We start from the raw sequence: 11,881 nt of genomic DNA on the forward strand, positions 1-11,881 counted from the left end.
TGCTACAAGTGTGCCTTGGGCTGATACTCTTGAAGAATGAGGCTTCATCAGTGGTATGCTTTGAAGCATAGAACAGGAAAAAGTAGTTTTGGGCTCTTGTTTTATCATTCAACTACACAACTACAGATAGGCATTAAAAAAAACCCCACAGAATAATAAAACTTACTTTCTTTAAAGAGCAATGCGAGTCAGTGGTGTACTCAGAGCTCCTTATGTTAATACTAAAAAGCACTAGTTAGATACACAATGTAAAGTAATTCAAAAGGAAATTGAGCTTTATAGCTGCCAATGAATGTGCAAACTTAAGCCAGATCAGTAAGTTCATTCCATAGGTAGTACCAACTCAATTATAGTTATCACAACTGAAAAAAGCATAAAGACTCTAGTGGAGAAAATCCTGTTCAGCGATCTCACCTGTTCAAGTGAGTTCTATGTATTTCTTGAAATCTGGCCTAATGATTTAACTGTTCTGAGTATTTATTTCTTCTAAATATATACTCATCTGTATACAGCTTTCTCAATGTTCTCTATGCAGGAGACTTTTTTTTTTTTTTAAAAAAAAAACAAAACTAACAGAGGTTTTAAATATGTATCTCTTACCTGATTAAAATGCAGAATGACTCTGGTTAGCTGCTTACCAGGGGAAAAAAAAAAAAGCTGCGTATGTGAAAATACTTTATTTTGAAAATATTTTTAACAAAACGTCTTCATTAATCCATAAGTTATTTACAGTACAGCAGCAGTCATAGCAAAGCTTCAGTGATAACTGAACGACAGCCTGCTCTGACATTACCGTAGATCTTCCTACTAAAGTGGTAAGAGTCACACTTTGTCATGTTGGATTTAGCTACAACCATGGAAGAAAAAAGAAATGCAGTCCTACTTGAACTGTTCCTGTAGAAAGTTTTAATGTTTACACTTTGTCTTTCTGCAGCCAGATACTGTCCAGTTGTAATTATTGCTAGTTGAGTTTGAGATGATCCATAGTTCAAAGGTATCGTCATATTTCTGGTCATGAGCAATTGTAAGTAGCTGTCCATTACAAGTGAAATTTTCTTCTACTTGTGTCCATTTCTCGACGCTAAAATGTAAGAAAAGTTATTAACAGCAAATCCATACAATGGAATACAAAGATGACCACTGAAGTTTACACTAGAGCAGTGAAATGCACCACAGAGCAATTGAGATATTGTAGTCAGCTTTTCAAGACTAACAAGGTAGAAAAGTTGGAGATCAGTTGCTTGGAACAGTATTTATAGACAGCAGGCACAGTGTAAAACAAACAATATATGCATCACGGACTACATCATAAATATTAGAATTTCCCTTCTGATACAGCTTGAATACCATGGAATTGCACTTGATAGGCAAAATGACTACAAAAGTCATTAATCATTACTCAGAGTAACATGTACTTCACCTGAAGGTGTGGTGAAGTCAGTGTTAATACTGAAGGGAAAGTAAGAATTAACATCTGAGGAAATAGCTTAATTGTTTTTACATTACAATTCTTACACTGACCTTCAAAAAAATGGTTTTAGTCAAGCTTACTAGGCTTCCAATAATAGCTTGTACCAAGAGCGCATTTATCAGTTTTGCTTTTATCTGTATATGTTCGAAACACTACATGCTATAAGTAACTAGTCATGATATACTGACACTCATCATCCTTGCTTTGTAGCAGAATGCTTCTACATATTTGTAAAAAAAAAAAAAAAAAAAAAAACTCTCAGTGTTTCACTTAAACATTTCTGTTTTGAGAACTACACTAACTACACTTACAGTGCTTTTCTAGGTTGAGAAGTGTGGTGACATTTCATGTCAGATGTATTCTCCCTTCCCAAGCAGAATTAGTACAGAATTAGTATTACTCAGACATACCTTATGAATCCATTCATATTCTCCAAATTTGGAATCAAAGGTTCCCTTCTGAAGAGACCTCAACTTTAATGTAAAACGTGGCCCAAGTTCTTGAATTCCCACTTTCTTTTCACTCTTGAAGATGTACCTTGAGGAGAAAAAAATTATTAGTTAAGTTACATGAACAGTATCTATCGTTCATGAGTTCTGGGACAAAAAGTTACCTGTGGAATCTGAAAAAGATGTAGTCTCGCTGGTTGTGAAACGTAGCTACTTGTCTTCCTATGAACTGAGGATCGTGTGGGAAGAGAGAAGCAAACATGCGACCAATAGAATGGCCTAGTCGTGTTGTAAAATTATTCAGGATTACTTCAGGTACATGTTCTGTGGGTTGCTTCCCCTTTCTCTGGAGTGAAAGAATGCAAATATTAGATGGCATGCAAGATTATTTTAATGTATTAACAAAGATAAGTTTGAAATAAAATAGGGTGTAGACAACCAGGGCCTGATAACATGCCTAATTGTTTTTTGAAACAGTTTATATGTAAATTTATAAGTAAGTAAAGCAGAATGTGATAACATAAGGATCTCTGGTTTAACAATACAAATTTAATGAAAAAGGACAAATAAAGTTTTGTATTTCCTCTGCTGCACTGATTTTCATTTCTGGCAGCATCCACTACAGCAAAGAATCAGAAGGCTGAAAATGTGTCTGGACATAGCAATGACGAATACGTGGAACAGCCTTTAATAAAAACAGATGACGTTTAAAAATTACTTAATTCAAAAAAGGAAAAAAAAACATTTTCCTGCAAGTTATTTTGGGCTAAGTAAGCAATACTTACCGTAGAACAGGTGACAAGGCTATAAGATAAGAAAAAACTTAGGTTTTATTCAAGACTGGGAACTGCATTTACTGAAATCAGGTATACCACTTATTTTATATACCCTATTGCGTATGTACTATACACTGGGTATATATATCTTGTATTAGTGTTAGATGGTATGGCTATAAAAATACTTGGCAGGCAGTCAAATTCAGTGGGTAACTATGAAACTTGAATTCCACCGCTGATAGAAGTAGACTATTATGGTCTTTAGCCTCCTGCCAGCTTATGAAAAAGCATCTGTATGTGATCAGATGAACCTTACAGAAGCGCAACCAGCTTGGGCAGCTCAAGTAGACTGAAAATAGTTATTGATAAACCAGAGTACACTTTTTAAAAGTTTTTGTTGGAGTCTCACCTTTATTTCTTTTCGCAAACGGACACTGCTCATTCTAAAATGTGCAGTTGGACCATCAGGAAGGTGACTTAAAACAAGCCCATCTGTTCACAGAGTTAAGAAAAAAGTTTGTAAAATGTGACGTGTAATATATGGAGGAGCATGTTCTGTTAAATGCAGTATGGCATTAGAATATTATATCCATTAGCTATGCCTAATTTACAAGATTTAGTTTTATTTTCCAAAATACATCTAAGGTTTGTTTCAATAGCTAAGCTGTTATCTTTTATCACCTTCTCAGTACTTACCAGGTCAACGAAACTAAATGAAACTTTCTGTTCAAAAAGGGAAGCTAAGCTTACTAAAACAAAAATAAACAAACAAAAAAACCCCACCATCATTTCTTTAATAATTTCAAGCGCCATTAACCATCAGATACTTCAGCTGGCACAGTGATTTTTAACTCTGTGATTATCCTGTAAACTGCACAGTGGAGAAAAAGTCCAGAATAAAGGAGATCTTAGACACACACTAAAGAAAAAATTTTTTCTCCATACGCCTGGAGCCAATACTGCATTTATTTTAGTATATACACAAAGGATACTTGGTATTTTGCGATCTTCATTAATGACGATTAGATCTGTGAAATCCCTTGCAATACACTGTGGAATAATTCTTTTCAAAGCCAATCCTCTGCGATAGTAGACATGCGAGTTAGGTATAACAGTAGACAACTGTTCACAGAATCTCACAGTTCTCTGCAAAACAGATGAGTTAAGTTGCAATGCGGTAAATACAGTGACAAATTTAAATACCAGGTGGGACAGAGGACTGCTCATTCTGACTGCTCTTCTTGATGCAAACAGAGACACTGGAAATAATAAACCGTCAACAGGCTACCAAATTGTTTCATTCAGTTGCTGGAAAACTAATTTATTTGCAATAACTGCAGCACACTAGGGACAGCTTTTTTTGGAATGGATTATTCTCATAGTAAAGTGGGAAAATTACAAAAACATAATGCCTAGACTCGTTATTTTTTTAAGGACCTTGTTTTACAAGATATTGTTAGTACTTCAATAGAAATATTGCCTCATACACTATACTTACATCTGAGTTTCCAAAGAAGCTGTTAGAGGTATACTGTTTCTTATTTTTAAAATCACTTTTTTATGATTTTCACAAAGTGTCAGAAATCTTCTGAATTAGATCATGCACACCATCACATACAAGAACATATATATGAGCTTTTTTTTTTTTTTTTTTTTTTTTTTTTTTTACGAAACAAACAGTGCTAAAGAAGCTAAAGGACTGTATACGCATAAAATTTCCCAACAGTCACTGAATTAAAAACTACAGAAAAAAAAACCACAAGGAAATATTATTTTCAGTTTTGTAGTTTTTCTACGTAAGATTGTATGTGGTCATCATGGACTTGTATATCATATATACATATGTATATATTGGAGATAAGAAATGTTACATCCCCAGTTAGTTAGATTAATCCCATCTTGAACAGAGCTAGAACCCAAAGGACACTATTCTTGACCGAAGAGAATCTCCTGCTCATCAAGTTTTCTTTGTCTCTACTGAGAGCATTCAAAGAAGTTGTGTTTTTTAAAGTCATTTCCATACTAAAAGTGTAATTTATCAATCACGTGAAAACCTCAGTATTGTACAAGTGATTGCTCAGAACTCTCCAAGCATGGCATACGCACCCCACGAGGTCTGTCTGATGTTGTAATAAGAATCTTCGGAACTGTTTGTCTGTTGAAATATGGTGCAAACTCATCAGTTGCTATATCAAAAGCAACCTGGAAGAAAAGCAGTCTTGTTAATCTACCATGTATTAAATAACTGAAGAATAGTTGTTCAATCTGACCTAATTTGATGAAATTAAATTTACAGGAAAAATCCCAGTTTACAAGCTCTGTCCTATAACTATTTATTGTAAGACGCATGGTTTTTGCATTTTGAAGTCTAGAGTAAAAAAAATTGACAGGCTTTGCTATCAATAGCAGTAATGTAAATGGCAATTATTTAAGGTAGATAATGAAAAAGGACATTGTGACTTGATGAATACAGCACATGAAAAATAAATCATTAACGTCTCAACAGAAGAGTCAAGAATAGTGAATTTTATGTATACATTTTAGGGCTCTTCTTTGGAAAAAAATATTTTTAACAGTATACACAAAAACAGTTACCTCTTCATCATTGGGATCTACCGTTGTTTCATCATAAATTCTCTGATTCTCAATAGTCTTTGGAATGGCTTTTGGAGGTGCCTAAAATAAGCATAAGTTTATTAATGTAACACACGCACATCGTCGCAAAAACTACTACAAGACTGTGTTACCAAAAGCTCTACATGCAACAGCAACATGCTATCCCTGACACCTACAACTGAATGACAAACAGCAGGTAACAATTCTTGCCTGTTTACTCACACTGCCGTTGTAAAACCATAACACAGGAACTCACAACTTTCTTCAACCATCAGTATGCTTTTGCAGTACTTTAGGGAGAGAAGCCAAGAAGCGACAAGCAGGCAACCGATGTGTGCAGGGTTTGGCCACGCTGAGTAACAGCAGCTCAGAAAGGCACTGTGGGTGCGAGCACACGCGCGGCGTTGCCCGCGCAACGATGTCTGCCGCCGGGCGCTCACAGGGCCCTGCTCGCACTGCCACCCCACGTCCCGCGCACGGCTCCGCGGAGGCCGTGCCCCACAGGCCCCTCACCTTGTCCCCGAGGGCTTCTCGCTCCTTCCTCCGCTTCTTCTTAAGAGCCAGCTTCTCCTAAAAGGAGAGAGACAGTCGTCAGCCAGGAGCCGCCCGCCCGCCCTCCCTCCGCTCACGCCGCCGCGCCGGCCCGCGCCCACCTTCCTCTGCTGCTGCTTCCAGCGAAGGAACATAAAGTGCCTCCGCTGCTTGTTCTTGATCTCGGACACGCTGAAGGTCGGCGGGAAGAGGACGCGCTCTGGGGCCGCTGGCTCCGCATCCCGCCCCGCCGGGCCCGGGCCTGTCCCCGCGCCGCCACCCGCCATGTTGCGCTGCGCCCCGGGCGCTCTCGGCCCCGCCCCTCCGCCGGCGAGTGCGTTCTGCGCATGCGCCGCCGGAAGGAAGGCCTGCGAGAGCTTCCGGCGCGCATGCGCAAGGAGCGTGACGTCAAGTTCGGTGGGTTTGGCTCGAGGAGGCAGGGTTGGGTTGCGAGGTCATAGCGTGGATTAAGTTGGAAGAGGTCGTAAAAGATCGCCTAGATACAACCACCTGCCTTGGGCAGAGCTGCTGCCCGGCACCTTATCCGGCCTGGCTCTGAGCACATCCAGAGATGGGGCGCCTACACCTTCTCTGGGCAGTTGTGCCATTGCCTCACCACCCTCTGAGTAAAGAATTTCTTCCTAATACCTAATCTAAATTTCCACTCTTTTAGTTTTTTGTTTTTTTTTTTTAAAAACTGCTTATTACCTCCCTTTAAGTACTGGAAGATTGCAATGAGGTTGCCCCAGATCCTTGTTCTGGCTGAACAGGCCCAGCCCCCTTAGCCTTTCTCCATAGGAGAGGTGCTCAGCAAGAAAGCAACCTTGCAGTAAGATGGGAGGTGTTTGAGATAAATTATTGTCATGGTGTAACTCATAATCAGGCTTAACAAAATGAAAATGGAAAGTTTTCAACAAACACGACGCAGTGATGGGTTTACATAAATGATAACATGCATGCATTTCACGTACAGGCATTTGCTTGCAGAGCTGGAGTAGGTTAGTTTATCGGGAGCATCTACTTGAAACAATTTTTTTCGCTGAAGTATAGGATAGTTTGAGTTGGAAAGGATCTTAAAGATCCCATAGTCCAACCTTCTGTCAGGCACAGGGACACCTCCTGCTCAGAGCCCCATTCAGCTTGACTTCAAACGCCCACAGTGACAGGCCATCATCCACAGCTTTGCTGGGCAGCCTGTTCCTGGGCTTTTGAGAGAAACTTCACTGCAAATTATTTTTATTCAATTAAAAGCTGTTAGAATTTATATTAAAAAAAATATATGAAACAGGAGACTCCCTGCAAATAATCAGAGATTGTAATATCGATAAAGCGGGAAATGCAGATCTCTGTTTGTGACATGATTTTCCAGCTTAATTACTGCTCCTCAGTGGGTCTGATTAGTTCTCTTTGTCACCAGAATTGTCTCAAAACTTGGGTATGTGTACTAATTTTATATACAAATAATGTCTTGCATTTCTAGGTTTCTTTTCATAGAAAAGTGAAAAAGAAATGCGTTAACACAATGGCATGAAGTTACTGGAAAAAGACCTGGAAAAAATAGAAGTGGACAACGTATCAAATCTGCTTCTCTTGTTCTGTAAACTAATTAAACTGTGTAACTCAGCTTGCTTCATTGAGGTTATTTCTAATTAACACAGAAGTAAGTGAAAGATCAAAGGTCTCATTACACACACACCCATATTTTTATGGCCTCACTGCCATTTTTTTGTCAAGAAAAATATTTCAGCTATCCATAGTGCCTTAAGGATAGGTAGTTTCCATAGTAATTAAGGTTTGGAGGATGTCGGTGGGAATATGCTAACCAAAGACTTTCTGTAATTTTATCTTGTCAGCTGATTTAAATATTAGAGATTGCAAGTGTGCTTCTAAAAAATCATTAGTAGAGATTTAAAATCACAGCTGTTAGTAGAGTTTTGCAGGGAATTCTGAGCTATTTGAAGTTTCAGATTCAACTGGAATCATTACATGTATATCATGACTGTGTGAAGCTCAGTGACTGCTTACATGTGGACAAAAACACACTCTCTTTCCTAGCACAGGGAAGACAATTTCCTAATATTATTCATAGGTTTCCAAGGACTCACAGAAGCAAAATAATGGTACACAGTAATACAGGAAGTTCCTAGGACAAAGGTGGGGCAGTAGAAAGACATCAGAAATATACTGTGGTCCTGGTAAAGTAAGATCAATAACAACGTACAATTAGAATTTCAAGAGAAAGCCCAAGTGATGAATGCATGCATGCTGTAAATTTCTTCATAGAAGTTTGACCAGGATTTTTTTTTTTTTTTTTAATTTTGAAGTAAACCTTTCTGTAAATTACCACTGATTAAGTTGCAGTAGTGGAAGCATCATTTTGATTTGTATCTTGCTATTTTTCTCTCCCTCTTTTTTAAATTCTTCCTAATTTTAATTTCTTTCTAATTAGCTGAACAGCTGAACATAGACAGGATGTATTAATTTTCTTCAAGATTCACTTTACTGAAGAAAATGCCCCGGAAAATGCAGTACTGTAATCCAAACAGTTGTCACCATGTGAAGAGAGACATTGCCTACAGACTTCTATTCTCCAGTAGAATATATTCTGAGGTTACACACTTGGAAACAGTGTTGTTGTGGATCTAGAACTGTTCAGGATAGGGGAAGCATCAAGAACATGAGGTCACAACAAAGTTGTGGTAAGCAGTGAGGTGGCTCAAGGTTTCCTCAAGGACTCACTTTGCTGAGGTCCGCACTTAGGGCTCTCAAAGCCTTCTGCAAAATTGCTAGGCCCTCTGAATTTTACATTGATGGTGAAGAATGTATCTATACAGTTGAATTTAGCACTATGTACTGGTAGTGAAGCTAAGTCAAAGTGGCTAATGAATTTAAAGAGCACAAGGTGGTGCCAAGTGGAAATACCACCTGGGGCCATGTGGTGGGTTGCATACTGTTGTAACGCATCCAGCTGAGCAGGAGGGCTAACTGGCAGCAGCAGACTGCTGAACTAAGCAACTGCACTTCTCTTGCTCATTTAAAGGCAGTTCTCCCATCACTTCATGGTCCTGTGTGGATAAGTTTGTTTTATCCCAAAGGTTCTGGTTTTTGTTATCCCTGTGAGCACCTCAGCCCTGAGTCTGCACGGGACTTTTGATCATGCCTGAGCCTTATCAGGCCCTTCAAATGAGACATTCTTCACACTCTTGTATGCAGCCTCTGTCTGCTGTCTGTGTAGCACAGCTAAGTTACAGTAGTTTTATTTCACTGGTAGTTCCGAACTTGAAGTATTCACATATGAGACAGGAGATAGGACTTTCCAGCCTCTGTAGATGGAGATTCACATCTTTCTTCTCAGTGGAACAATCTAACCACAAACCCTTAGGTTTTTCAAAACTGAGAACTTTCTTAATTCTTCTGATTCAGTCTATTGCTGCTGTGCTGTCATAGGAAAGATTAACAATGATACCATTGCTTTCTGAGAGAAAGCCTGCATTGTGTTTTCCAGAGAGCCTAGACTTGTGATATTTGTTACATGGTACCATACTGTCTAGGGTCTCTGCTGCAGAAAGTGTCTTGTTCATCCAACAGTGCATACACATGAAACAAATGTTCAGCCACTCAGCTACTTCCAGACTGCTCCCAGGCTTGGGCATACCCAGAACCAAATGGAAACATTACGTAGGGGAGCAAAGTAAAGTTACAAGGTGCCTGTGCAGGAAGTGCGTGGGTAGTTTTCAGGATCATCTGTATAGGACTTACAGGCTTACAGGCTTGCATTCCTTACTGGATCTTGTTTACAGACTTTAATCACTATTTTCAATTACCTAGGGCATTATCTCTAATGGATAAATGGGGATCATGCTCAGTAAAGCTACGCATTATCTAACATTTCAGGATGAACGCTAGATCTATTTAAGTGCTCTGAATGCTTGTATTAAATCTATAACTCAGTATGGAAATTAATTATTTTAATGTGCTTTTCCAGGTTGTTTTTCTTTGTGGTATTTGATATGTGCATATTGGGAAGAAGGTATTAAAAAGTCTCAAGTCTACATGAGGAATGCAGACTAAGTGCCTGTCCCTAAAAGTAGAGTCTGTGTTATAGTATAGGTGCATTTGAAGACCAAGTGAAATCTTCCAGGTTAATTTTCATTCTGTAATGCCCTAGCTTTTTAGAGTTTCATTAGTCTTCTTGCTTTTTACGGTTTTTATGTTAAAAAGTCTTTCAAATAAGAAAGAAAACAATGGTAAAAAAGCAAAGGCTCCTCTAAATAGCAGCATTATCTTCCAGAGTGTTGACACACACACCCCTCCTTAAAATAGGTATAATGCAAGAACTTGCTGAGTGTGCAGTGGCTAGGGAGTTAATGAGGGCATGAACAAGTTGGGCCCTTGTATGGGTCTGTGATGAGCACCACTAAAACCAGACAACTTTGTTGGACTTTGTACTGGTGATCACCACATGTTGTACCCAATAGCCCATCCAACTGGACACCCACCTTGTGGTCCACTCCATATTTCACAAATTAGTCTCCCACAATGCTCTTGTAGCCTATGTTGAATGTCTTCCTAAAGTCAAGGTAAACAGCATGCACTGCTCTTCTCTGCTGAGCCAGTCTTCTTATCTAAGGTCTGTCCTTGGTAAAGTCACATTACGCTTGCTGTTCCCAGTCACCTTTGTGTCCTGCAAATGCTTGGAAATGGCTTCCAGGAGTGTTTGCTCCACAATCATCTTGGAGACTGAGGTGAGGCTGACAGACCTGTGGTTCCCTGGATCTTCCCTCTTGCTCATCTTGAAGTTGCAGCAGTTCAGCTTTGTGTAACCCTCTTGCTATATCATGCGAAGAGAAGTGATTCGCTACGCATTCCAATGGTGAAACATCTAACATCTCAGAATGTGTAAAAATGTGTGCGTGAGAAGACTTCAAATGTTTGGAAGTCTGAAACAGCAAAAGTTATCTAAAGAAAAATGAAGCAAACTAGAGCATTTAAAAATAAGGCATTTTATGTGGCGTGCTTGCAAAAAAAACCTTGTAAATGTATTATTTAAATATTATGGAAATTCCCTTGTGTACTGCATTTAACTGTCCAGCTTTAAAGCTCATTAGAGTTTAAAAAAAGACTTAGAAGCTGCTTATGTATGGATTTCAGCATAACCTTAAGCATGTAACTATATAAGACATCAAAATAAGTCCTTCCCATGAGACCTATCAAGATGCTATAGCCAGCCATTATTTTAATCTAAGCAGATCAGCCCGATGAATACTGGGTGTTTGATTTCCTGCAAATGTGTCAACACTTCTGGTTAGCTAGTAGATTAAAACTACTACATAATGCATTAATTGTATATGAGCCAAAAAAAAAAAAAAAGAAGAAGAAGAAGAAAAAGAAAAAAAAGGTAGTCAACAACAATATTTCATTGACTTTGTGGGCATGTAGAAGATCTTCTGTTTCTTGGGAATGTGTGGTCCTCTTTGTAGGAAGTATTTTTCTGCTAGTGGCAATTACACTGAGCTACGGGTACCCTAATATAATATTCTTCCACGTCCTGAAGAAGAAAGAGTAGAAAGAGTTTATTAGTGTGACTCCTTTCTACACAGATAGATTCTGATTTCCTGATATTTTATATTAAGGCATGCTTGTGCTGTACGGTAGTATTTTCTCTGTGATAAACAGAGCTGAATATAGCAAATAGTTTTGCTTGTTTCTCTGCTTGTGTAGATTACATAGAAATATCTTAGAATTTTCTCATTCAAAACTGCTGCAAATTAATTTGTAGATGTTACTTTAGAAATAATGAGACTATTTTGTAATGGAGCAGAATACCTCAAGTGAAACTGTTTTTCCTCTTCTAGATCTCTCTTAACTTCATGGTATCAACAAATATTATCAACAATTAAGCAAAGTATAGTGCATAATTATGTTTCTATTTTGCTGTATTTCAGTGTCTGGCTCTTTTACTGTTTGGCTCTTAGTAGATACTTTACATTTTCAATTGGGAAAAAGACTCAGGAACATTTTCTACTTGGAAGCATTAA

The 11,881-nt window shown here is 38.4% G+C and overlaps 1 protein-coding gene across 1 annotated transcript; it reads right to left on the reverse strand.

Annotated features, from left to right (window-relative positions):
* RPF1 (ribosome production factor 1 homolog) lies at positions 663-6,177 on the reverse strand. The gene is made up of 9 exons (XM_021404308.1): positions 5,966-6,177; positions 5,826-5,882; positions 5,292-5,372; positions 4,803-4,898; positions 3,689-3,842; positions 3,106-3,188; positions 2,085-2,266; positions 1,882-2,008; positions 663-1,081 (listed from the first exon to the last, which is right to left on the reverse strand). The coding sequence occupies exons 1-9, from the start codon at positions 6,128-6,130 to the stop codon at positions 1,040-1,042; spliced, it is 987 nt and encodes a 328-aa protein (XP_021259983.1). The 5' UTR covers positions 6,131-6,177; the 3' UTR covers positions 663-1,039.

The sequence above is a fragment of the Numida meleagris genome, chromosome 7 (assembly GCF_002078875.1).
Source record: "Numida meleagris isolate 19003 breed g44 Domestic line chromosome 7, NumMel1.0, whole genome shotgun sequence".
Lineage (NCBI taxonomy): Eukaryota > Metazoa > Chordata > Aves > Galliformes > Numididae > Numida > Numida meleagris.